Source organism: Anastrepha obliqua, chromosome 3 (genome assembly GCF_027943255.1).
Source record: "Anastrepha obliqua isolate idAnaObli1 chromosome 3, idAnaObli1_1.0, whole genome shotgun sequence".
Taxonomy (NCBI): Eukaryota; Metazoa; Arthropoda; class Insecta; order Diptera; family Tephritidae; genus Anastrepha; species Anastrepha obliqua.
The window spans coordinates 119607891-119622640 of record NC_072894.1 but is presented as its reverse complement, the minus strand read 5'-3'; the positions used below and the strand labels follow the sequence as shown (position 1 = coordinate 119622640).

The 14750-nt window shown below is 37.2% G+C and overlaps 1 protein-coding gene across 4 annotated transcripts in view; it reads right to left on the bottom strand.

Moving 5' to 3' along the window:
* Positions 1-14750, bottom strand: part of LOC129242914 (uncharacterized) — a 66041-nt gene that overhangs the window by 12771 nt on the left and 38520 nt on the right. For all 4 annotated transcript variants that reach the window (XM_054879842.1, XM_054879843.1, XM_054879845.1 and 1 more), the window contains exons 3-4: positions 1713-1987; positions 1104-1365 (exon numbers count right to left, since the gene is read on the bottom strand). In XM_054879842.1, the coding sequence (XP_054735817.1) occupies positions 1104-1365; positions 1713-1987 (537 nt within the window). The remainder of the gene's footprint in view (positions 1-1103; positions 1366-1712; positions 1988-14750) is intronic.

Genomic DNA, 14750 nt, shown 5'->3' with positions numbered 1-14750 from the left:
AAAATACATTTGAATGTGACTTTCTCCGTATTCGAAAGGACAAAGTGGATTTTTTGCATAGATGCACCGCCATGGATGAGACTTGTGTTTATCATCATGATCCTAAATCAAAACAAGAGGTCAAAGAGTTGTGTGAACCTGGTTCTTCGGCAAGTTAGTGTCCAGAAATCGGCCACGAAGTTCTTTGCATCACTTTTTTCGAATGTGAAAGGAATTTTGTTTGTGAATTACTTGGAAACTAGTAAAACAATAAGTCCTGAATATTATTGTAACCTTTTAGACCAGCTGAAGGAAAAAAATCATGACCAAAATCAAATACCCAGTTGGCAAAAGAAACAAATTATTTTTCAACAGGACAATGCACCGTGTCACAAGAGCATTTTCACAATGGTAAAAGTCCAGTAAAGTCTAGTATTGTTGGATCATCCACCGTATACAGCAGATTTTGTCCCTAGCGACTTCCATTTACTTACACACCTAAAAAATTCATGCGTGGAAAGCGTTTTTCATCAAATGATGAGGTCACAACAGCTATGGAAGCGTATTTTGCAGCTCTTCAGGGATCGAACTCATAAACTGGAATCTCGTTGGAACAAGTTATTGATGTTCAGGGAGACTATACTGAATAATAAAATGCATTGTGTTTTTCTTATCAACCTCGTACTAAATTATTATTTTTCCTTTAACTCCTATTGGAGCATATGGCGTCGTATTTAGGGGATAACATCAATGCAATATTCAAACTATTCACTATTCTTAGCTATATTTTTACAAAACTGAATAAAATATGAAATTATTCTCTGATTATTTGAAAGAGTAGAATTTATTGGTCTAAAAAGTCAAATTATTTTTATAATAAGCTTATATGGATACCATTGTTGTTGTTCATGCAGTGCATAAACATTCGGCATAAATGTTTGGGGAATGCTGTTGCAGTCCTTGACCGGATATACATCCGGGTCGTGGCGCTAATGAAGAACCAACCAACTTGGCAACAGAGATGGAGGCCATACCAGCTATTACTTTTAATTCTATTAGTTTACCGTTTTAATCATAAATATGTAAATAAATAAATACACAAGGAAAAAGACAATAAAACTTACGCTGTCTGTGCACGTGCACGTTTTAGCACATCGCTGCCATTTCGTATGGAATTCTTCTTGTGCATATTCTGCTGCATTGCCGATGGTGAAGTGCTACCTGGACCACCGCCACCAATACCCCCTGCACTCCCGCCCATGCCAGTGCCAACACCACTGCCTGCAATCACAACGGCACCACCGTGGTGATGATGATGGCCATGCAGTAGATGATGATGATGATGCTGGTGATGTAAGCTCACATGCTGGCCATGATGCATACCACCTGTGAGAAAATCAAAACAAAAACACAATTGCAGGAAAACGAAAAGATAATTAAGCTGTAATATCAGTAGTCGCATAGAAGGCTAAATGAACGAATATTCAAATAAGTGTACACATATACACACACATATGTATACCTGCACATATATTTGCGTTTTTGAGTGTGATACTCGTACGCAAAGGCTATTGTACTCTTATGTACTTCGCAAGATAGACTCGTATATTAAACTCATACAATAGATAATGTTTTGTTTTATTGTAGTTGCGTTTGTTTTTGCCAATTTCATTATACGCATGTATGTGTGTGTGTGTGTGCATACAGTTATTGCTAAGTTTTGCCTAACTCACCAGCTCCCGCTGTTGCTGGTTGATGTGCGATTTGCTGTTGATGGCACGAGGTTGCATACTGTTGTGGATGCTGTTGCTGGTAAATCATGTGAGATTGTGGCATGACGGGATAATTTATAGCAGCACTGGAAGAGCTCGAGGGTATATAGTGTTGCTGCAGGTAAACGTAGCCACCACAATCCGTTGACATTGTGGAGCCGGATGTTGTGGAGCCCGGCGGTGCGGCAATGTCATATTGGGTCGAACCGCTTCGTTCAATGGATTTTTGTGGGAAACTACAAGTAAACAATTAAATTGAAGTTTATTAAAATATTATTTCCAAACATTAATCAATACAATATAGTGATATGATGAATAAATTGTAATTAAGAGAGAGAAATGAAAAATACTTGTTGAAAATCGGTTTAAAAGCAAACTTTTAATAGCCGTAAGGAAGGCAAAAGTAGATAATTTTTGTATGACCAGAGGCAGTGTGTGTCCAAGATGATGATACATTTTTTTTATAATAAATATTAAATTAATTAATAATAAAATAAATTTATGTTGAGGTTTTTCACCGGAGTTATAGAATAAAATTTATTGTGTGTAAAGACATCCGTCAAAATATTTCCGAAAAAAATGCAGATTTACATGAACAAGAGCGGTTTGATAATACCTCCAAAAATCGAGGATTTTATAAAAAAAAATGTTTTTTTGTTTTTAATATTTACTCCAAAAAATCTTCTCAATCAAAAATAGTAAGGTTCAGCTCGCATATCAATATTTTGACCAGTTTTGGCTATTTTTTTTTCTTTGAAATTATCATTATTTTTTTATAAAAGTAAAACTCATTACCTAACCACTGGACCAGTTTAGCTATTTTTCTTTTCTTTTTTGGATTTTCATTTTATTATAAAAGCGTAGCTTGTTGGCTAACAGAAGCCGTAAAACCCAATTTTCATATTTTATACATTTTAAATTCCACAATTTTTTCATTCAAATTCCATGGTATTTAATTAGAATTTCCAGAAAAATATATAATAAATAGTGATCAGATTGTACGCACTTTTTCCCAATAGGGTTTTTTCGACCAATCACGCGAGACTACTTTCAAACTAAATAAATTTTTTTTTCCACAATTCATTGGCATTTCTTCATGGAAAGACTGACGCCTCAACAACGTTTTCAAATCGTATTTTATTGCATTACGAAAATTGACACTCTGTGAAAAGTGTTCATCGCGTGCGCAGACCAACTTATCGTGTACACAATCGTCCTATGGAACGCACTATTCGGCAAATCATCGGCATAATTGAGAATAATTTTACATTATTAGATGATATGCCACAGATCACACCACGCACAGTCCGAAGTGAAGAGAATATTGTGAGAAGCTGTAAATGAGAGTTTTGGCGAAGACCCGGAAGAATCACTTCGGCGCCGATCTCAACAATTTGACCTATCTTATGGCACTACTGGGATAATTTTATATCCGTATAAAATAAATCGTAGTCCAAGATTTGAAGCCGGCCGATCTTCCAAAGTGTTCCAATTTCAGTCGTTGGCCTCTTGAAAAACTCGCCAAGACTCGATTGGACCCGATTAGTTGCATTGGCACTTGTAAGCATTTTTAAAGCGGCGATTGTGTGCATATAGTTTTTGCAAGAAATCAGTGCTTTTGCAAATTTACAACACTTCGCTAATTTTTTATTTTTTTTTTTTTTTTACCGTTGCTTTTTATTATTTATTGCGCACTTCCCAGGTGACTTTTCACTTCATTTATTGTCACAGTCAACAATTGTTGTTGGAGTTGGCACAGCTAATGCAGTAGGTTGCACCTGTTTTTTTCAGTAAATTTTAATTGTTTATATTAAGTACATACAGCTGTTTTGCAAAACACCCAAGACAAGCAAAACAAGTAAAAACACACACACAGCCACAAAAAACATGCAGGCTTTATAAAATTCAAAATTTCAAATTAAATACATTTTTTGTTCTATTTCTGTATTTCATACCTTTCGCCAATTATAAAACCCGAAATGCAAATGATCATTTTGGAGTTTTCGTAAATATAAAAAAATACTGGAGGTATTTAATAAAGTTCATCACATAAGCAACTAAGTACAAATTAATTTTATTTCGTTCTATTTATTTATTTTTTCTTAATTGAAATTTAGCAGCACACGCAAAGAGTTAAAATCCATTTCCTGGTGCGTACGCTTTGAAGGATACGTATGAACTAAATGTGGCGGCAATGGTGGTGGTGGTGCCTTCTCCTGCTGCTGCGTATGCGCAGTGATGTTGAAGGCAATCGTACACGGCATAATTTCGTCAGCAGTCGTGTGAGCGTTGGCTTACTCAGCCAAAAGGTGGCCAGCAAAAAGGAAATGGGGAGAGTGAAGCGGTCACGAATCAATAAACTAGGCTGCATATGGAAGAATATGAAATAAAAAAAAATTGGGAGTTCACAAGTTGCGTTGTCTTGTCTCATAAGTAAGATTTTAACACTGAAAGGTAGGTTTGCAGGAATTCTGCTTGCTTTAGTACCTGAGAGCATACTTTGTTGGGTGTTGGGCCAGGCACCTGCTCCAATTGTGTGAATGTAGGTGTGTGTGAATGTTCCACAGGAGGAAGGACCTACAGCACCTGCTCCAAATGTGTGAATGTAGGTGTGTGTGAATGTTCCACAGGAGGAAGGACCTACAGCACCTGCTCCAATTGTGTGAATGTAGGTGTGTGTGAATGTTCCACAGGAGGAAGGACCTACAGTTTCATGCCGCGTCCGGACGGCAGATAGTTTTCTATGAGATTTGGGATTTTCCACTTTCGAAGGTTGCCACTGCCTGCCAAGGGAGTCGTCGACTGCTATTAGACACGTAGTAAACTGTCACAACAACAACCGCTTTAGAAAAAAAACCGTCCTATCCTTTGGTGTTTCATGACTATAGAGGGTTTCGAACTCGAAATCTATCAACTGGTAGTCACGCGCAAATCCAATCGGCTACGACGGCTAATGATCTTCTTCTTCTTCTTGATTGGCGCGTTACCCGCTTACGCGATTTTGGCCGAGCTTAACAAAGCGCGCCTGTCGGTTCTTTCTCGTGCTAACTGGTGCCAGTTGTACATACTAAGTGAAGCCAAGTCCTTCTCAACGCAGAGGAGGTCTTTTTCCTCCTCTGTTACCATCAGCTAGTACCGCATCGAATACTCTCAAGGCCGCAGCGTTTGCATCCATTCGGACGATATAGCCCAGCCAACGAAGCGGCTGGATCTTTATTCCCTATTGTTGACGTAAAGCTCATACAGTTAATTGTTCCAACACCTACAATACCATCCCTCGCCAAAGTGCAAAGGTCCAAAAATATTTTGTAGAATCTTTCTCTCAAACACTTCAAGGAACACCTCATTGGATATTGTCATTGTCCAACCTTCTGTGCCTTAGCACAGTAGTAAGATATACGACAAATAGCACGACTTGTGAACCACTTGTGTAAGTATTAATTAGAAATAAATTTCAGTAAAAAAAATCAGAATTAAAAACTTGGAATTACATAATTCCAATCAATTAGGCTAAATAATGTCTCTCACATAAGAGTTCTGCATGGCTCTTCTGTTAACGGTTTAACGCTGGTCTTTGTTTTCTTCATATGGTCACCTTAAACAACCCTCTGAGTGTGTAATGAGCTAGCACATCCGTTGTGGATTTACAAAAAAAAAAAAACGTATAAAAACAGAGATCTTCGCAGCCGACATATAATTATGAACCGTCATTAAGGCGAGAAATGGGCATCCTTATGTACTGAAATATTGACAGAGTAAAGCTATTGGAAAAGGAGATTTGTCTATTTGTTTGTCGAAGTAAAGTGAAGTGAAGAAAACTAGTGCAAGGCTAAGGCTAGTAAAATAACAGTGCGTCGTGAAATACGCGTTTTTTTCATAATAGATTCAGAATAAATTAATAATTTAATGCAACAGGAAATAAATAATTACGTTTGAGGTGCATATACGAGTACAAACATATCCACTTAAAAATTTATAAATAAATAGTTTTTGTACAGGTATTTAAATAAGTTTATTTATATAATATTAGTATGCATTAATGCATAATATAAACAATAAAAAATAAAAATCGAAGCGAAGCGAAATGAGAACAGTCTTGCCAGCTGATTGTCAATTTTGTAGCTAATCTGCCATATGTGAACGGGTAGATTATTTTATGTGGATTTACTGCTAATCACTGCATATGCGAACGTACTTTCAGATTCGAAGAGTTAATTGCCAAAAGTTCTACGAAGGATAATAAATTTTACTACAAGCAACAGATTAGATTTACACATTAAAACAATAGCTACTTGCAGCGCGGTGAGACTCAGAGACATAGGAAGCTGGACAACAAGGTCGTACGGTCACAGTAAGATCCTCCTACAGGGACCCCCGCTGCTCAAAAACGGATCAGACTACACAATCCCCGACCTAAACTTCAAGAGCAAAGGAGAGGTGATTGGAAGATACGACATCGAAATTTATACCGATGGTTCTAAGATGAACTGTGGTGTGGGAGCTGGCTTCCATTCGGAGCCACTCAACCTATCTCAATCAATTCGTCTTCCTGATTATGCCACCGTGTTCCAGGCAGAACTTTTAGCGATCAGAGAAGCATGCAAATCCTTAAAACTCTACAAGGAAGTTGGTGCAAGAATAGCTATCTTCTCAGACAGTCAAGCAGCTAGGCCTTAGACTCCAACTAATATACATTTCATCCAAACTGGTCCTACAGTGTAGAGAGGAGCTGAAACTGCTCAGCCATTGGCTTGAAATTACCCTGATATGGGTTCCCGGTCACAGGAACATACGGGGCAATGAGATAGCGGATGAGCTAGCAAGAAAGGGCTCGACACTAGACATAGCAGAGGCGGTGGCAGTCTCCACCCCACTGAACACACTAAAAGCATCCATTGCTTCACACTATCATGCTTTAGCCGAAAGAAGATGGAAGCAAATACCTACATGTATTACAACAAAAAACACATGGCCGTCATACAAAATCCAAAGGACAAATGACCTGCTAGGATGTTCTCGGCCAAACATTTCACGCATCACTGCAACCCTTACAGGACATTGGAAAGTAGGGGATCATGCAGCTAGACTCAATCTACCCTTCAATCCTATCTGTAGAAGCTGTCAAGCGGAAGGGGCGAAGGAAAGTCTTTTCCACTATTTATGTGAATGTCCGGGACTAGCCAGGGCACGACTCCGATCCTTCGGTAATCCTTTCCTACAGCAAATTAAGGAGATCTCAGACATCGAGATAAAGGATTTGCTGCTATACTTGGACCTCACTAAATGGATCTGACTTGGGGGGGGGGGGGGGGAAAACATCATCATCACACGAGATAGTGGTAGTAAAACGGTGCTGGTCACTAATTGGGAGCATATTCAGCTCAGAAATGCTCAACCACCTCAACAACAACAACAACAACAAGCAACAGAAATTCATAAAAATTAGATTTTGATCTTCTTTCAAATCCAACTTGAGCACTCTTTAATATACAGAGAATTTGCTTGTCCCAGAGCTGTTATTGCAGCATAAAATTAAAAATTATTTTTAGGAATTTCATTTGGCAAAACCAATGAAAAATAGGATGTACTTCTAAAAACAAAATTACAAATAAAAATTAAAATGCAAGTTTTTTCCGTTTACAAATACACTTCCAGATAATACCATCACAACGAGAGTATCCTTAAAAGCAAATCAGCATTCATTCAATTAGGATTGACGTATGGATATAAAGTAAACGAAATAATAAAAATATGCACATTTCAGACAATAAAAGCATTACTCTGGCACAGAAGCACGATCACAAGCAGCAATAATACAAAATTGCAGCAACAAGAACAAAAAGAGTACAAGAAAAAAATGTGGCAAAAGGTGCATCAGTTTTGGCCAAACAAAGCCATATAAAACAGAAAGCATCTGCACCTGGCGTTGCGCGCACACATATGTATGTTTCTTTGTACGTCAGTATGGCTGTAGGCAGACGAAACACACCCATAGCAGGTACCAGCGAAAAACCAAAACAAAAAAAGATGAAGATGAAAAGACCAATTGGAACAACTACAAGCTGATCCTGCGCCACAAATGCTTGCACAACATAACAAGCAGGACGCGCACACACACACACACAAGCAAAAGCATTTTTGTTTATTTTTGATTTTTATAAATCAACGTGGCAGCATAGCGAGAAAAGGATATTTTGTGTTGGTGTAGCTGGTGTGTGATGTGTGGTGTATAGCGATTTTTTCTACTTTTTTGTGAAAGGTATCAGATGAAAGCAAAACATCTGCTGGTGCACCTACAATTATACAAATATACATACATGAATATGTAGGTACATTTAGTACAGACACGCAATTAAGCGAGCGAATGGATGGGCAGAGCAAAAAGGGCATTCACAGATGAGATTAATAAATGCGTGCCTTCGTACACGAACGCTACATGTATATCCATTTATAAAATATATACAAGGTGGCGCAAAATTAATAAATAAATAACAAAATTAATAAAATTAAGAATAACTAACTTTTTTACTAAATACAAAAAAAAAAATGATTTTGAGTGATGAAAATCCTTATTTTGAGTTTTCCACGCTCCATTGTCTGCCTGTATACTACAGCTGTCTAGTTCCCACGTGTCAAATGTCGACGCAATTTCCAAAAATTATAATCTTCCCAAAGGATGATTAATTTTGCGCCACCTTGTATAGGGCGGGCCAAATATGACCAACCAATTGTAGGCCATTTGTGGAACAATATTAGGACGTACACCACAAATAGGAGAAGGAGCTCGGTCAAACACTTAACAGAAGTGTACGCCTGTAATTAGTTTTTTTATTTTAGTGGTAGATACGAATAGCTTTTTTATTTTCTAATAATTATTTTTTTGCAGATTATAATTGAATTCTTGGATGCTTCTTTTAGACACATAAAGTCCACAACAACGTATTAAAATGATCGAGTTTTTACATTCTTATCAACGATCAATTGTTAGCTCAGAACGGCAAAATTGTGGTCGGTATTTTAATTCAAGAATAGCGTTTACAACCTTCATGAATAGGAATTTAGTCGGCCGTTTTTGAGGGACGGAGTTCAGTGGCCGATCAACATTAGTTATACTAATCCAGATGCACTATTTGGAGCGATTTTATGGACGAAAAAGTTATCAGCCAACCGATTTCCGACGCTTATTACAGAACAATGGCTGCGTACAAGGCAAGGCAAAATACAAAATAAAAAAAAAAAATAAATCAGATTTCCGTTGGCCACCTCTTTCACCAGATTCAATTGCACCCGACACTTTTTTTAGGGGATATTTAAAATATTCGTAACGGTAGTACGGGTTAGGCTAAGGCCTTTATGCACTGCTACCAAATTGATTGTGTTAATTTAATTATTTTGTATTGCGAGGAATCGAACCAGCTCTTTAGGAGGGAGCATTTATAAGTCTTAATCCTCCAGAAGGTACGAGCCCTGGTTCTGTGTCTCCTGTGACCTGTGAGATCATTTCATTGCATTTACTTTTTGAATATTTCACATCTTCCATTCGAGCAGTGCAATTTTTGACTATTTTTCGCAATAAATCTAAATGAGCCCAGTCAGCAAAAATACCATGCAAAATATGGTCATTTGGCTTCAATTTTTTCACGAGCAGTATTTTATAGGCACGTAAGCCAAGATCATTACGTAAACTTTTGCACGTAGGAGAAGGGCAAATGCCAACAAGTTGAGAACAAGAACGAATCGACATTTCGGCGTCTTCTTCAATACTTCGCTCTATGAACTTCGCGAACATAGGGTTTTTAGGGTAAAAAAAATCGATTTTGGTTTATTTGAGAAAATGAATGTACATAATCTCAAGAATGTTGTGTCCAAATTTTAAGTCAATCGGTGCAAAACTCACAAAGTTAGAGCACTATAACCGTTGGCCGCTCCGACTCGGCTACCTGCTATGGTCGAACTTTAAATCGATTTTCTGGAAAACGACGTTAATTTAATCCTTAATTTCCTTGAAATGTATTTAATATGTAAAAAAATGAGTTAACATTGCTCTTAGCTCACCCTGTTTATATGTACATATGTATGCACGCCTATATAAACAGATGTAAATAGACACAAGGCCTTCTGAAAGGCACTAGAGCCCCTCCAATGCAGGGCGACACCATATGGCCTTTTTGGTGGATACCCATCTGTATGTATGTATGTATGCATTACTTATGAGCTACAGAGTGATTGCATTTCAATGCGTATATTGCATGCACAAATCTACAAACATCCTCGTATTTATGTATGTATTTGTGATCCGGTATAGGATCTCTAGCCCATCACGTGGCGCATGCACTCGTGAACGTGCACTTATTGTTAATTATAGAGAAATTCATATAGCAGAATGTACCGCAGCATACATACATATGTACGTATGTATTTATATGAGCACATTGAAATAAAAAATTATCTCTTAGAATACATACACATATGTTTGTGCGCATTGTATAAGTATCGCCGTGGAGGTAAACAAATATAATTAGAGAAAGGAAAATTCTATTGACACACACATGTGCACTCACACTCTCATACGTTCACCTATTAATATGCAACAAGTTGTAGTGGCCACCAGTTGCTAAACTTTGAAGCAAGCCGAAAGTCGCGAGCCGTCGACGTACGACTACATTTAATCCACTGTGCATGCATATAAATAGGAATAAAATTACTTACATCCATAAGTGCATGAAGCAAAAACGGGGGCAGTGTCCTAAGAGCTACTTTCGTACTGTACAATTCGTGACTGTCAGCGAACTAGTGTAGAACGGGTGTAAAGTGGAACAGTTGGTGCTCAATTTGGCTCTAGCAACAGTTAAAACAATCGTCGGAATTACGCTACCGGGACGGTCAACAACTGTCACTCTAACGGAAGAAATGTTTGGAGAGTGTTTCAACAAAAAAAATAACGTAATGTTCGTTTTCCCGACATGTATGGGAAATGTTTTTGCTGCTACAACAACAATAACGTAATACAACTCATATTTTGATTGTCTGAGTAGTTTATCAGTTGTTGTGACTTTTGAGTGGATACAGGCTCGTTGAAGTTAGGCTAATATAATATACTATTAAAAATAAATAAGCCATTAAGAAAACGTTTATACTTAAACCCTTTTGCTTCATCGCTCGAAATGCGTGATGTACTCAAAATACCTTTGGCAAGGCTTTTACTGTTTGTTCTAATGAAAAAGAATGTTACAGGATTACTAAAATTCTTTATTTTTCTCAAAATTTAACAAAAAAATAATTTATAGCAGATTATTCCGTTCTTGGTGAAAGGAGAGATATTTTGTTCGCGGATTATTCTGTCGAATGATGCAAACGGGTTAATAATAGAAAGAATTTGGTTACCAAAAACAGGAATAAAAAAACGATTTTGCTTGGTTATTGTTGTTTTTATTTATTGTGGAATGGGAAATGAAATATCGAACTTGCCACAAAAAGAGGCATGCAACAACGTAACAACAAAATACCACAATATATAAAATGAAAGCAAATATGAAAACAGTTAAAAAATTTACACTTTTTGATGTTTGGACGTGAATTTATGTCTGACACATCTACCTTTTTTATAAATTTTTTTTTGTCTTTGATTTAGGTGCAATAAAAAAAAACAAATAAAATAAGTAAAATAAAAATTGTCTGCGTTTCCTAGGAGTCAAACTTATGTAGGTTAAAATTGGTTGAATGTCAAGCCAATATTCTACCCTCTCGGCTATTGCGTACGCGGCATTAACCCAATCTGTTATGCTAAATTTTATTTTTTTATTTTATTTTTATTTTTATAAAATGCAATACAAATAGGGACCAGTTCAAAACAGAACCAGAACCAGTTCGGAATGCGCTCGAAAGTGCTGCAGAGTTCGCTAATTACCACTTCGTACGCCATCGCCATGTAAAAATATGTATCGAGAACTAGCACCTTTCCTTAATTGACTAGTTCTGAACCAGTTAAATTTACAACAGAGTCAGTGTACTGCTCATAAGTTTTTTAATCAAAAAGGTATGTATGTACATCGGAAATTGGTTTATGCAAATATATGTATGTATGAACCTGTGTACATGTATGAGTAGTAAATTGTATAATTGTTAAGTGTGTGTATTTACCAAGCAGCAGCGAATGAGGTGAGTAATGCATGTCGGAACTAATTTGCTTTGAACTTTTAACTTTGATTATCGTCACGATTAACTCGATGAACTATTTTATATCAGTGCAAAGTATAAATATTCACACACAGGAATGAATATTAATCGGAAATCTTAATATGTTGTATGGTGTAATTAGTTTTTATGGCGCATGCACTTTTCCTGTTATTATAAATTAAAATTTATGAACTGCGGAAAATAAGAAAAATGTTTAAAACGGAAATAAAAATGTAAATTTAATAATGAAAATATGGAGCCAGTTAGCCTTTGCCTTTAAATTGATAGTAAAACTAATTAGTAGTTGGTACGGCCGCTGAACATATCTTGTGAATGTTATAACGATCACTGAGCATGTGACGAGACAATCAAGTTGGATCAGCGACTTTTTGTCATTGACTTTTGATCAGTTTTGTATAGGGTGACAAATGTAGGTAGGCTCCATTTGCCTTTCCAACGCAAGTCGGTTTTTAAACAAAATTGTGAAATCTTCGCAATTCATGCAATATTACCAAAAAATTTTAGCAACTGAATCGTTGCGAGAATGTTTTTGAGCAACAATTGAGTTAGATGTACCTACTTCAGCTTGAGAGGCGATGCTCATCGAAGGTGAGGTAGAAATTCTATCATGTAGCTTTAAGGCATCAGTAAAAAAAAATTTCGAAAAAACCGGGGTAGTATAATCCTATTCAAGGGATGGTATCAAACATTTTTTAAGTTGCATGAAGTTTGGCGTTTACCGTGCAGGTTTACTGGAAGAAGGCTTAAAATACGTCAAAAAGCTTTATTGGAGGACTTGATGAAATGCTGCAAATACAACAATATTTATTTTTATCATGTCCCCACGATAATCGGTTCTAGTACGTTATGGAAACGACCTAGATTTATACCCGGCAAAGGACGGTCACTTCAGCGACACATGGGGGGAATATTTATGCTACTACAACAACAACAATTTGCATCAGATCTTATCAAGGGTGATAGATTACCACGTTTGCTATTTAGCTATAGTGAAAAACAACATTGTAAGGGGAACTTTGCTGGCACGTCACTTGTGAGATTCGGCAGCCGAACTCTGCACGATCATTTCACATGTATTCAGACATACGTCCAATCAGTTGTTGTTCAGACCGCAACGCAGTGTCATTGGTAGATTTTTTTCGTATATCACCAACACAATACTAGTTTTTTTGTAAACAAACCGCTTCGCGACCAGAAGTTACTTCAGCCCATCAGTCGATTCTTTCAAATTCGCTCAGAGACGAATAACGCTCTGTTCAAGAGCTCAACTGTGAAATCTTTTCACCATGATTTTCATAAGTTCTCATAATCATTAGCGTAACGAGTGATGTGTGAATATACAACTATCTCAGCTCGTGTGAAGAATTTTCAATCTCAGGCATTAAAATTTCATATTTTTGTTTATTCTGCAAAAAAATTTCATTTTACCTTTTACATGGAGTGAAAATCAAAATTAATTGCGTTGAGCGTAGAAGGAAGAGAGCTCGGCCAAATACCCAATAAAGGGCGTAAGAGAGCCAATTATCTATAATATTTATATATCTACCATATAATATGGATAACACATATACGCATATATAAGTATTGGAATAAGCTTCCGGGGTGCCGCTGCTGATACTATTTTTGTGTTCGCTTTAGTAATATACCGGATATTTGAGGTCGATCGCAGTAGTTGACATTCGTTTGAAGCGTAAATATCCCTTTTTATCTGACGTCAAAAATGTCTCCGTTCGTCCCGAAAATACAGCATTTGCGGGAAGTGATGCTTCATTATTACCTTTTAAAGAAAAGTGCAGCTGAAACGTTATCGGTAATCACGCTTCATCAAATACAACTTGTAAAAAGTGGTTTCGGCGCTTTTAAAGTGGCAATTTCGACGTGAGTGATGAAGATCACGAAGGGGCAACGAAGAAATTCGAAGATACTCAACCACAACAATTATTGGATGAAGAAGCTTGTCGAACCCTTGATGATATGTCTGAAGAGTTCGATGTTGACAGATCAACCGTCGGCAAACGTTATTGGTAACAGGTAACTGCGTGCCACATCAGTTGAAAGAGATACAGATCTCGAGAGACGTTTGGTGACGTGTGAGATGCCTCCTGAACGGCAGAAAAGAAGAGATTTTCTGCATCACATCATCACTGGCGATGAAAAATTAATCTATTATGATAACCCTAAGCGTTGAAAATGTTGGAGCCTGCCAGGTGAACCAGGTCCATCGACAGCGAAAAAAATATGCATGCTTCAAAGGTTACGTTGGTCATCTGGTGGGATTAGAAGGGTGTCATCTATTATGAACTCCTTAAACCATCTGAAGCCATCACTGGCGATCGTTACCGACTGCAGCTAATCCGATTGAATCGAGTTCTCAAAGAAAAGCGGTCGGAATAGCACGGTAGACATGACAAACTGATTTTGCTGCATGACAAAGCCAGGCCACATGTTGCTAAATCGATCCAGAAATATTTAGAGGGACTGAATTGCGAAATCTCGCCCCACCCGCCGTATTCTCCAGACATTACACCTTCGGATTACCATCTGTTCCGATCAATGCAGTCAGCCCTTATTCACTTTTTATTCATTATTCACTTCTTATGAGAGCATCGCAAATTGGCTCAATGAACTCGAATTTTTCGCCAGAGAAATCCGTATGCTACCTGAAAGATGGCATATATAATTCATAACTTTGGGTAAGAAAGGACGGAAACTTATTCCCATACCCAATACATACATACATCTAACTCTAGCTTGAATTTTGCGACATTCGGTTAGAATTTTTGTTTTTTATCTTAGCTCATT